Source organism: Elephantulus edwardii, unplaced genomic scaffold (genome assembly GCF_000299155.1).
Source record: "Elephantulus edwardii isolate Elephantulus edwardi_28Jun2011 unplaced genomic scaffold, EleEdw1.0 scaffold00034, whole genome shotgun sequence".
Lineage (NCBI taxonomy): Eukaryota > Metazoa > Chordata > Mammalia > Macroscelidea > Macroscelididae > Elephantulus > Elephantulus edwardii.
The window spans coordinates 11,292,272-11,306,159 of NW_006399784.1; the positions used below are offsets into that span (position 1 = coordinate 11,292,272).

At 36.2% G+C, this 13,888-nt stretch overlaps 1 protein-coding gene across 3 annotated transcripts in view; it reads right to left on the bottom strand.

The window, feature by feature from the left end:
* The window catches only part of GRIA2 (glutamate receptor, ionotropic, AMPA 2), a 290,552-nt gene that overhangs the window by 109,871 nt on the left and 166,793 nt on the right, over positions 1-13,888 (bottom strand). For all 3 annotated transcript variants that reach the window (XM_006884445.1, XM_006884446.1, XM_006884444.1), the window contains exons 4-5: positions 7,470-7,666; positions 802-855 (exon numbers count right to left, since the gene is read on the bottom strand). In XM_006884445.1, coding sequence (XP_006884507.1) covers positions 802-855; positions 7,470-7,666 — 251 coding nt within the window. The remainder of the gene's footprint in view (positions 1-801; positions 856-7,469; positions 7,667-13,888) is intronic.

Sequence of the window (13,888 nt, forward strand, 5' to 3'; positions counted from 1 at the left end):
AAGTTTAGTTGTGCTGCCTCCAAGGGAAGCTGACGTGTTCTGTAGAACTCCTGTGTAGATTATGTTTCCCTTTCTGCCCGAGGGCCTTCCTGAAATCCCGGGTACCTCGCTGTTGCTTATCTGAGGTGGCTTCCTTGTGCACCGTTTTCAAGCTTCCCTTCCGCCCAGGAGCACACTTGTCAGAGTTCCCAAGGGCTTCTTCCTACCGGAAAGGAAGCTCGAAAGCGGTGCACAAGGAAGCCACCTCAGATAAGCAACGGAGAGGCGGTTTTCAAAGGTACCCGGGATTTCCGGTGGGAAGAAGCCCTTGGGAAATCTGACAAGCGTGCTCCTGGGCGGAAGGGAAGCTTGAAAGTGGTGCACAAGGAAGCCTCACTAATATAGATTCTTATAATGTATACTGATATTTTTATATATTTAATATAGATTTAAAAATCTTTATTAGTTGCACTAATATAGATTCCCATAATTTATTTGTAAAAGAATATACAACAGATAAAATATTGTTACAGTGAGAAATAAAAAGTAAGTGGACAAAAAATTTAATATTTTTTGAAATTTGTTTGAAAATTTATAAGGCAAACTAAAAATATAGTTAAGTATTTTTATATAATTCCTTATGTCAGTTTTAAAAATTAAAATACTAGAAAATATAATGTAGGAAATAAATCTAAAATAAAACCTACCAAATATAATAAAATGATGTTGCAAAGTACACTATTGACAAACACCAGTCAAAACATAGTGTTTTTTTAAGTCAGTAGGCATCTCTACAAAAGAAATAATAATTCATTCACTTACCAGATTTGCAATGATGTAATGGTACCCTTTAACATGTTTTCCAATGGTAATAACCTAACAAGTATAAGGAAAATATTATTTAATATATAAAAAAAGATTAAGTTGAAATAATTATTATTTAACCTAATTTACAATAAAATGGAATACAACGTCCCAGGAGAGGAAGACCCTTGATGAGATGGATCGATTCTGTGATTGGAATGGTGGGAATGAGTGTGTTTGACGGCAAGGTTGGCACAGCATAGAATGGCATTTAGGGCTCTTGTATATAGGGTAGCTATGAGTCACAAGCGACTCTATGGCACATAACAACAGCAACAACTATCTTTTTTTATTTTTTGATGCTCCACAATGAGTCATGTTTTTAAAATATAATTTCCAAAACTAAAGACTGGATGCTTTAGGGGGAAGGGGAAAGTAACAACGATTTTTGTTGTTTTCAGAAGTTATCTGTTAGGAAGTTAACAATTAAGCAAAACATTACCTCATTTTGTCAATAGTAAACATAAGGCTATTAATGCTTCAAAACATTAAGAAAGATAAATCAGAAATATTTGATTCTTAATATGTCATGATTTTATCTATATAAAATAATGTTATTTTCATAAACTACTAAACCTAGTATGAGGTATTATATTTACACTTCTATATTAAAACACACAGAGTTTGTAATAAATGTGAAAAGAATATTCATGAGCGAATAAAAAAAGTCTTATGCAGATATATAAAAGAATTCTTATTTTAAGGATCTTGAAACTCTCACAATTTTATTCAAGTGAATGTCATTATTTCCAATGCAAGGAAGAACAGATCAGAAAAGCTATCTTTTCTCCACAAATCCCAGTCAAAAATTAAAGACAAAATGGATATACCAAGAAACAAATTCTTGTCTTGTCAATATTTAGACCAATTTTAGACTGAATCAATTTGACTTTTCTGGTACAAAAGTGGTGAGGCTGCCAACTTAAAGGCATGTAGTTGGAATCTACCAGCTGGTCTATGCAAAAAGATGGCTAATCCCCTCCCTCACAATTTATTGCCTCTGAAAACCTGCTGGAGGGTCAGCTATAGGTCTGTTCCAACAGGATGACACCTAATAGCATATCATTTCTAAAGAGTCCTGGTGGCATAGTGAATAACATGGTGCCCTGCTACCCCAATCTGCAGTTGTAATTTATCAACCACTCTTCAGAAGAAGGAGGGACAGTCTCCTCCCAGAAATATCTAGTCTCAGGAAGCTGAAAAGGGGTCCTTATGAATTGGCACCAACTCAACAGCAATGTGACTGTGTTTGGTTTGGCTTTGCCAATTATAAAGAGCGTTAAAATAACTGAAATAGTAGTGATGTAGCCATGATACTTGAAGTCTTCCCATGCTTTCCCTATCTAAAGCTTTTTTCTCTATAATTATTTCATGATCATAGTATCCTGATTTTTCAATTCATTATATATTTTATTGTAATATTTTAACATTAGTAATACTCACTTAAATGTATATTTGTATTGCTTGACATTGGTTTTTCTAGAATCTACTATATGGAATAAAAAATGATGATTAGTTGTATTTTACTGACTATGCACATGCATTTGATTGTGTGAATCATAAATTAGGGACAACGTTATGAAGATTGAAAATTTCAAAACAATTATGCTCATGTAGAACTTGCATGTAAATGAAAAGAAGACTTTTGAACAAAACAAGGGGATATTGCATGATTTAAAGTGTGAAAAGGTGTATGTCAGGGTTGTCCTTTCTTTATATCAAATCAATTTGTATGTGGAACAAATTAAAAGAGAAACTGAACTATATGGAGAAGAATGTGGCCTCCTGAACTCATAAACAACCTACATTTTGCAGATGACACAACCTTGCTTGAAGAAAGTGAAGAAGACTTGTAGCATTTACAGAAGAAAATTCAAAAAAATATAAAAATTGTATGCCAACAGAGAAAACAAAAGTTCTCGCAACTGGTCCATGAAGAAAAATAATTGAAGTTGTCAAAGATTTCATTTCACTTGGATGAACAATCAGACAGCAGACAAAAAAAAGATATATTGCATTTGGGCAAACCCACTAAAATTTATCTCTTTAAAGCACTAATAAGCAAGGATGGAATTTAAAGACTACAAGAGACTAAAGTTATATGATATTTTCATTTACTTCATATGTCTTTGAGTGGTGTGAACAAACAGAAATATCTTTAAGAAGGCACAGTCAGAGTGCTCCTTAAAGGCAAAAATGGCAAAACTTCATCCCGTATACTTTAGGCATATTGTTATGAGGGGCTGTTCCTTGGAAAGGGACATCATGCTTGGAAAATTGGAGAGTCACCAAAGGCAAGGAAGATCCTAAATCAGATGGACTGACACCTTGACTGCAGTAATGAGCTCAAGTTTGTCAGAGTTGAAGAGGGTAGCACAGGATAGCACATAAAGTAAATTTATGAGTCATAGTAGACTCGAGAGCACCTAACAACAATAGCCTATGCATGTGGAAATTGGATAATGATTAACAAAGAGTGAAAAAATAATGCCTTTGGATGGTGATGTTAGCTAAGAATAATGATTGTATTATGCACTTCAAAAAAAAAAAAAAAAAACCCCAAGCATATCTGTCTTGGATAAAACCCAGCCATGGTGCTGCTCTTTTAAAGCAAGGATAATGAGACTTTTTTCTCACATTTATTAGGCATGTATCAATAGGTGCCAGTTCCAGTAGAAGACCATTATACTTAGAGGTGGAAGGTCAATAAAAGATATAAAACTGTCAATGAGAAGACTAAACACAGCAACTGCAGCAATAAGCTTAATCACAGCAGAAAGGATGTTTAAGTTAAGGTTGGCACACCACAGGGCATGGTTTCATGTTGCTGTATGAGGAGTCACTACGATTTGAAGCCAACTCAGTGGCACCTAGTTATAACAGCAGCAACAAACAGTACAGTGCTTTTCTGACAAATATTAGACATTAAGACAAAATTTCTTGAACAAACAAGTGAATGAATCTAAGCCAGATTACATGTTACCTCTACTGTGAAGCTTTCAGAGATCATCCTTCCTTTATACTCCTGTAAATCCTATTGCATTATAACTGGTGATAGTGTCCTATTTTTTTTTTTATATTGTACTATCAAGACAAGATGGGAGGAATACACAGAGTCACTGTACCAGAAGGAATTGGCTGACACAGAAGAATTTCATGAAATGACATATGAGCAAGAGCTTATGGTGATGAAGGAGGAAGTTCAAATTGCTCTGAAGGAATTGGCAAGAAACAAGGCTCCAGGAGTTGATGGCATAGCAATTGACACATTTCAACAGACAGACACTGTCCTGGATGTGCTCACTAAGTTGTGCCAAGAAATCTGGAGAACAGCCAGCTGGCCCACTAACTGGAAAAGATCGATATTTGTTTCCATTCCAAAGAAAGGTGATCCAAAAGAGTGTGGAAATTCTTGAACAATATCAGTAATATCACACGCAAGCAAGATTCTGTTGAAAATTATCCAAAAACGTTTGGAACAATATCTCAACAGAGAACTGCCAGATGTGCAGGCTGGATTTAGAAGAGGTCGTGGTACTAGGGATATTATAGCTAATTCCAGATGGATCTTGGCAGAAAGCAAAGAATACCAGAAGAATGTCTATCTGTGCTTCATTTACTATGCAAAGGCTTTTGACTGTGTGGATCACAACAAGCTGTGGCTGACTCTGAGAAGAATGGGAATCACAGAACATTTGATTGTGCTAATGCGAAACCTATTCTTGGACCAAGAGACATTTGTCAGAACAGAGCAAGGAGAAACTACATGGTTCAAAATCAAGAAGGGGGTTCGTTCATCAGGGATGTATTCTGTCTCCATAACTTTTCAATCTGTATGCAGTACAGATGATCCAAGACACTCGGCTATACAAAGAGGAATGTGGGTGGCATCACGATTGGTGGAAGAATCATCAATAACCTGTGTTACACAGATGATACAATCCTGCTTGCTGAAACTGAGGAGGACCTGAAGCGCTTGCTGCAGAAGATCAAGGACTACAGCCTCCTATATGGACTGAAGCTCAACATCAAGGAAACAAAGATTCTCACCACTGGGCCAGTTGGCAGCATCAGTATGGATGGTGAAGAGATTGAGATAGTTAACAGTTTTAGTTTACTTGGCTCCACAATCAACACTCTTGGTAACAGCAGCCAGGAAATCAAGAGACAAATTGCATTGGGAAAGTCGGCTGTGAGGGACCTCTCAAGAGTACTGAAGAGCAACGACGTCAGACTGGAGACTAAGGTACACCTGATCCAGGCCATAGTCTTCGCAATTACATGTTATGCATCAGAGAGTTGGACAGTGAATAGGTTTGATATAAAGATAATTGATGCCTTTGAGCTGTGGTGCTGGAGAAGAGTGTTGAATATACCATGGACTGCTAGGAGAACAAACAGGTTTGTCCTGGAGAGGGGAATCCGGAAGGCTCCTTGAGTCAAGGATTCTGAAGCTTCGTCTGACATATTTTGGGCATGTTGCAAGGAGGGACTGGTCCTTGGAGAGGGACATCATGTTTGGTAGAGTGGAGGGGAGGTGAAGGAGAGGAATACCTTCAATGGTATGGATCGATTCTGTGGCTGGAGTCTTTCGAATAAGTAGGTTTGAGATGGCTAGGTTGGTACAGGATAGAAGAGTGTTTAGGGCTCTTGTACATAGGGTCGCTATGAATCGCAAGCGACTCGATGGCACATAACAACAACAACTATTATACACATATTTCTTTTGCCTTCTCGAACCACTAAGTTCAGCAGGTGTAAACACCAAACTTTCCTTGCATTTCTTATGTCAGATAAAGAGGACATTCTCAGAATTTGTTAAATGATACAATCATCCATTGTATAATACACTAATAAACTCTATATCTTATTAAAATATCTGTGCAAAATAATCTTCATATTTTAAATTGAGGTGCCTCCAAATACTTTTTTAATAAATCGTGCATTTGATTAAAAATTTATTTCTATATATTCAGAGTACCTTTTACAGTTTTTGTCCCCTTGATTTGGAAATACAGTTATTTTCATAAGGATTTTCCCCAACATTTATTGTGACGTGCTATGAATACCTAAATGTATTTCCTCCAAAGTCTAATGAATATTTTTTATATTCAGTCTTAATGAGACTCTCCTATGAAATTCAAATGAGCTTTGAGGTTCACATTTGAACAAGAGGCCTCCAGGTTATAAACAATCCTGACTTCATCTCTTGAGAGTGGAATAAAGATTGTTCTATCAAAATGTTCACCCTTCTCTCACACAACATTTATTTATTATATTTATTTCAGTTTTTTATTTATTTATTGAGTGATCTATCTTTTATATCTTAAGGCTGTATCATTATATGTCAATTAAGCTTTCATTTATATTTATGTTTGCAAAATGTTTTGTCTTGTATAAATTAATGAATTTCATTTTTTTCTGACATTAAATGAAACAAGGAATATATACACAATTATGTATTTTCTTAATAATCTCATATTTGCATTATTCCTAGAAATTAATAAGGTTATTTGTACCATCTAGTGGGACTGATTTCTAGCTGATATCAGTGAGTTTTCAGAGGTATAAGTCACATGGCAGGAGACTGTTCATCTTTTTCCTGTGGAGCAGTTGGTGGATTCAGGCTATGGGCCTTTGGGTTGAGAGAGGAATTCGAGTTGGAACCAATTTGTCGCTGACCCTACAGTGGGTTTTCAGAGGCAGTAAATCAGACAAAAGGAGATTGCCCATCCTTCTCCTGCATACTATAGATAAATTATATCGAATAAATAAATCTGATTCTAGTTGGAAACTTTTAAAAAGAAACAGAAATTCAGTAGACAAGAGTTTATTCAGTACATTTCAAAACCATCCTTTGACACAATATGTTTTATTTTTGTCATATTACTACTGCATGGTTATGACATTCTAAAATATTTCAATATAGCAGAGTGACATGGTTAGCACAGGTGAAAATATTTTTATCTATGATACCATGTTCTTCTTTCATTCAGACAGGCCTGAAATAGATGTGAATAAACCCTAGCTGTATCTTTCCTGTATATTCTAAATTTCAGGTCTATGTTATAGTGACAAAATTTTATGTAAGAGAAAAATAAGAAAAATTTTTTTTTAAAAATAAAGTCACAATTTTTCTGGAAATGTAGGTTTATTATTTAGATAATCAAATGTCTTAACAACAACAGTGCATCACGTAGTGATGTTACTTTTGAAATTAACCATGTGTTTCCCCAAAACTAATGAATTGCTCATCTATCCAATTACTCAGACTTTCTAACTTAATGCTTGCCCCCTTAGTGATCCCCCAAAAAAAAGGTGAATATTTTTTTTAAGGTTCCAATTAAAGACATCAACGTTTTGGGTAATATTCATCATGTAAGACATAAAGTCAGTCATTCCTTATTGAATTTATATAGTGATTAGTGTGATTTGTCAGCTTTATTGAAGCCCATCTGCCATTGCTAACTGAAGAGATAATTTAATTGATGATCTTTGCTGCACCCTACATAAACCCTACAGTGAAAACTGCTGTTCAAGCACTACTACAGAAATACTCATTGCTAATGCTGACGATGCACACACATTCTATATTTGGTGCTATTAGACAACAGAGCACGGCAAACCTGGTCCACAATGTCGTTTACTTTATCCTGTTCACAATCGAGGATTACACGCCGTTCTTTTTTTAACTCCAGATCCTGAAAAAGCGATCGGTAGGTCTCATCTTTCTTGTCATTGTTAATGTTTCCCACGTTAATAGCAGTCACCTGCCATTTCTTTTCAGCAGCAGAGTCTAGCACAGCCTGCAGGGTCGACAAGCCTAAAAAGGCAAAGGAGAGTGATGACTGATAAATATACTTGAACCACTTCAAATTGTGTTATCACAGATTTTTGTGGAAGTTAGGGGAAATGAGCAACTAAAGCATAATTATTCTCTTCATCAGCATCTCCTTATTCTTGTTTCGCATAAAAAATAAATTACTTAAATACTGCTGCTCTGACAAAAAAAAAAAACAAAAAAAAAAACACAAGACATTGTTAGTGGAGGATAGAGTGTCCCCTTCCTTCAGTTCTTATAATTGTCTTTTTGGATATTACTAAAATTTTAGTTTTAAGTAGTATGCTATGCTTTATTAGGAAGTAGAAGGTGATTACTATAAGAAGTATTTCTCTTATAGAATAGAAATATTATTTAAATGATATTCTATTTTTTATATTAATATATTAGAGACATTTTCAGCAGATGAATCTATAGGCATAGAAGAACCGAAAATCTCTGTGACATCATTTTATCTTCTGTTGTTTCTTATTCTTTAGTTCTCTTTTTTAGTCTTCTGTTATATTTTATTTGATATAATATCCTAGGGATTAAAATGTTCAAGTGTTAAACAGATGTTGATAGTTCCCAGAATAAACTTCTTTTTCACTTACGTTTCAAATATACGGCTTTTTTACCATATGTTATTGTTAGGTGCCATTGATTCATCTGACTCATAGTGACCATTTGAATAACAGATGTGAACTCTGTCCTATCCTGACAATCTCTGATACACTTTTCCTAGATGTTGTTTTTGTGTACTATAGGGTCAGAATTGACCCACAGCTGACACTCTGGTGGGTTTTCACAGGCAGTTAATCACACAGGAAGAGAGTTCCCAGCCTTCTCCTGGTGAGCAGCTGGTGGCCTCGAACCAGTGTCTTTGGGATTGCAGCTCAGCTCCTTGCCATTAGGCTACCAGAACTCCCTACTATACTATTACTAATAATTTTAAGTCCATTATTTAAGTTTTGTATTTATTGCATGACCAAGAAAACATATTCTTAATTTAATTGTTCATATACTACATCATATCTAGAATTAAGAGAGAAAAGAGAAAGGATACATAATTCTTGAAAGCTAAAGATGCAAATGTATATATACTTATCTTCCACAAATCTTCAGCTCTTTGCAAACAAGGCAAAGTCAAGTCATTATTTCCATTAATAGTTTAATAGAAGAAAAAAAAGCACAACACAAAATCAAGGCTCTAAAGGATTTAAAAAATCATTACATCATGCTTCTGATTTCAAAGTTCCTTTTTTTCTTAAAATATGAGTCTTCCTATAAATATAGACATTTCCTACCATAATAACACACCTATAACCTTGACTAATGTGTTGAATTTTATTTAAATTCATTTAGGTCTTAGAAATTTTGCTGCTAACCATTTCAACCTGAAACACATCATCATATTTCATATTGATTCAAGCTTTGGCCAAAAAAATATGTAAGACAAATTGATAACATATAACAAAGCAATTATCTAAAGCTATCAGTGTTACAAAATAAGATTTCTCACCAATTTGAAGAGAGATTTAAATATAGGATATTCTGAATATCAGTAAGAACAAGAATGACAAATGACACGGAATTAAAATATTTTAAACCTATAAATCTATAGTGATTTTTTTTAAATATTGTTTATTTCTCTGGGGAATATAATGGAATCAATTCATTCTGAAAATTGGAAATTAAAAGTTAAAAAATAATAATTTCCCTGCCTTTCTAATATTAATTGTTGTTATTGTTGCATATCCACAAGTAGGAACTGACCCATAGCTGAGCCCCTCTAAGTGAGGAGACTGTCCATCTTTTTTCAGTGGAGTAGCCAGTGGATTTGAACCACGTATCTTTGGGACAGCACTACAGCTTCTTACTATTAGGACAGCAGAGTTCCCAGTATTATTTGTATTAAGAGTAATAATGAGTTAAAGAAAATTTCCTTGGAAATACTTCAAGTAAAATATAATATAGAATTATTTATTTAAACTTGTCACTATTTTGTAACATCTAGTGAATTAAACAAAACAAAATCCAAGCAATAATTCAGCAAAAATTATTAATAGCTGCTAATACCAGAAGCCTCTGGAAAGTCTATGAAGTTGAAGAAATGATTTTATATATATATAAATAGAGAGAGAATTATGTGCCATTGAGTCACTTGTGACCCATAGCGACCCTGTGTACAAGAGTCCTAAACACCGCCCTATCCTGTGCCAAGCTTGCTGTCTCAAACACACTTATTCCCACCACTAAACTCACAGAATCGACCCATCTCATCGAGGGTCTTCCTCTCCTGCGCCCTTTCTCCACTCTCCCAAACATGATGTTCCTCTCCAAGGACCATGTGAAGAGGGAGAGGGAGAGTTAGAACATGGATGCAAGAGCACTTGCACAAGAGAGCCAGCCACTGTATTTAAATATCGACTGGGCCTGAGGGCCTAGTGTTACTATTTTAGAGGAACATTCTTCTAACTTGTACAGCACTCTTCTTTCAATTTGATATACTGAAGTAATCTGGGTTTTCTGTGAAGCTGAACCTTGTGTCATTGAGGATCAAATGCCATAATGGCTGCCCATGGTGGGCAGTGTTTGATGGAGCTCCCAGTTTAAGACATGTTTGGAAGCAGGAGTAGCATCCACTTCTAAACCACATGCCTCTGAAAACTCTGTGAACCTGGAGAAACTACGATAGTTATAGAAAGGCTTCAGGCCATTGGTTCATGGGGTCACTACGAGTCTTGCTCAACTCAAAGGCAATCAACAAAAACAACAATAACACCAGAAGAGAGGCAGCCAGAGATTATATAATTGATATTCTTGAGGTTTAGCCACTGCTGACGCAAAGGCTACATTTCTCTGATTCTTTGAATTGACCAGAGAATACTCAGGATTTACTCCTTCGGTAAACACACTGGAGGGTCAGCTATATGAGCAATCAATTCTGACTTGATAACAACAAGATTTTTAGTTTTACCAAATAATTAAGGAGCCCTGGTAGTATAGTGTAAAAGGTGTCAGGTTGCTAACTAAAAACTGTTAATCACTCTGCAGAATAAAGATGGACAGTTTCATCCTGTAAAGATTTACAGACTGGGAAACTCAGTGGAAGTCACCATGAATCAGAATCAACGCAATGACACTGGATTTTGCGTTTGTTTTCTTTTTCCACATCATCATCATCATCATCATCGTCATCATCATCATCATTTTTAATAAAGCTGGATTATAGGTGTTAAATATCATGTTTTATTTCCTCATTTGGTTTATTTTCTAAGGACATTTAAAAATACTTATGTAATTTTGTTTCTTGATGGAAAATTGGACCATGAGCTCAAAGTAAATTGGAAAGGGGGGTAAAAGACAATTTCTCTTACTCTTGTAACAAAAATAAGCAAGTAAATAAACTGAATCTCTCAGGGAATAATTCAACATGGCAATAGCATATTACTGTATTGAGAAAAACATTCAGTGATAAAACTTCTTTAAAGCACATCATGGGTTGCCTGTGATTTTGGTTGACAGTGAGTAAATTGAATCTTTCCATGATACAATTCAAGTTTCTTTCCTGTTTTTCACTACTGGTGGAGACAGAATACTCACAGCTGGTCATCACGATCAATTCAATAGCTATAAATGTACGTGAAAACTGCTATTAAGTCTATCTGGTTTCTTCTCCAAGTAGGAAAAAGCCAAATTTCTTAACCTCTTTTACTCTCTTGGCTCTACTTCCTCTTAATTCAGTCATTGCAGAATTATCCTTCGACAACTCCCTAAAACATTACATCAATATGTTGCTTTATATGCCATCCAGTTATTGCTATGGGCTGATTACCAGCTGTCTAATTTGATTTTATTATTTAGTTTACTAGATACAATATCAACTCTCCTTCTGTCCTCCTTGGTCATTGTCCAACTCTCTGATGCATAACAAGTGATTGCGGAGACCATGGCCAGTATCAGACACACCTTAGTCTCCAGAGAGACACCATTGCTCTTTAGTACTTTGGAGAGGTCCCTAACAGCAGAATTTCCCATGGCAATGCGCCTTTTAATTTCCTGGCTACTGGTGCCAAGAGTGTTGCCTGTGGAGCCAAGCAAACTGAAGCTGTGAACAATCTCAGTCTCGTGACCATCCATCCTGATGCTACCAATTGGCCCAGTGGTGAGAATCTTTGTGTTCTTGACATTGAACCTCAAGCCATATTGGAGGCTATAGTCCTTGACCCTCTGCAGGGTGAAACCGGGTGGCTCTTTGGAGGCAAGGATTCTGAGACTCCGTCTAACATACTTTGGACATTTAAGAAGAGACCAGTCCTCGGAGAAGGACATCATGCTGGGGAGGGTGGAGGGACAGCGCACGAGGGGAAGGCCCTCTATGAGGTGGATTGATTCAGTGACTGGGATAATCGGGTTGGGAGTGTCAGAGATAGTGCGATTGGCAGAAGACAAAGCAGAGTTTCGGGCTCTTGTACATAGGGTTGCTATGAGTCACAAGAGACTCGACGGCACATAACAACAACAGTATACAATATCAAAGCTCAGAATGGTGAAGCTCTTGATATTACATGATAATAAGCTCTTAATACTCTTTTCAAATTATGCTGTAAGAAATTTTAAGCAGAAATGATAACTTGCAAGAACTGTTTGATATTCTTTTTTAGAATTTGGAGGATTTATTGGCAGTTCACTCTGCAGTGGAATGGAATGATGTAAAGTATATTCAAAGAATGATAGATTTTCAAATTTATTCTGTCAGTACATCAAAGTACCTCACAGTGTAGATTGTCTATCAAAACTCTCAAGATTAATGGTTGCAAATATTTATTAAGGAGCTAGTCTGCTCAAATTGTGCTATATGAAACTTGATAAAACTGATTTTTTTTCAGCCAGAAGCAATTTTTAAACCATTTACTTCTTTGCAATTTGAAGAGACTCTTTTGCTCATAGGGTGTTCAAAGGGCTTAGTGGTAAGAAGTTGCACTGCCAACACAAAGGCATTCGGTTTGATTCCATCAATTGCTCCATGGGAGGGAGACTGGATCAGCTATGAGGTGGTTCCAAATTAACCATGTATAACAGGAACATAATCTTTCCTCATGTTAAAAACGAACAGCACCACTATTATTGAGTGAATTCTGGCTCAATAAAGGAGTTTTGATGGAATAATATAATACAGGTGGGGTGCTAGCTGTAAAGTTTATGGTTTGAATCCACCAGCCCCACCAAGGAAAAAGATGAGGCAATTTCCTCTTATAAATATTTACAGCCTTAAAAATTCAAGGAAGGATCACTCACTATGAGTTGGAATACAAACAATTGATGGCAATAGTTTTCATATTGGGGACCCAAAAGTGTAAAGTAGAACTGTCTCACAAGGTTTCCAACTCTTTGGGGCAATCTCCTGTCATGCAATTGTTGTTATGTGCCATCAATTTGCTTGCAATGCATAGTGATTCATTGTACAACAGTTCTGAACCCTGACCTATCCTGAGCCAGTTTCATTGTCTGCAACACATTTTCCCCTGTTACTCCAGTTACAGTGTCAATCCTTCTCATCCAGAGTCTTCCTCTCTTGTGCTGTCCCTCCACCCTTCCTATGTCGTCCTTCTCCAAGAAATGGTCCCTTCTGGCAGCATGTTCAAAGTTTGTGAGACAGAGTTTCAAGACCTTTGCCTCCAGAAAGCAAGTTGGTTTCACCCTCTCCAGAATAGATGTTTGTTCTCTTGGTGGTCCATGGTATGTTCAAGATTCTTCTCCAGTACCACAACTCAAAGGCATCTATTCTTTTTCTGTCAACCTTAGTTATTGTCCAACTCTCTGATGTATAGCACATAATTGTGAAGACTGTAGCCTGGATTAAACACACCTTAGTCTCTGGACTGACTTTGTTGCTTTTCAGCACTTTGGAGAAGTCCCAACAACAGACTTAGTCAATGCAATTCTTTTTTTATTTCCTGACAGCTTGTGCCATAGGTGCTGAGTTTGAAACGGAACAAGCTGAAATTGTTAACAATCTCAATATCTTCCCCATCTATCATTCTGCTCCCAATTGGCCCAGTGGTGAGAATATTGGTTTTCTTGAGGTTGAGCTTCAATCCACATAAAGACTGCAGTCCTTGACCTTCTGTAGCAAACACTTCAGGTCCTGCTTGGTTTCAGCAAGCAATGTTATGTAATTTGCATAGTGCAGGTTGTTGATGAGTCTTCCCCCAATACTAA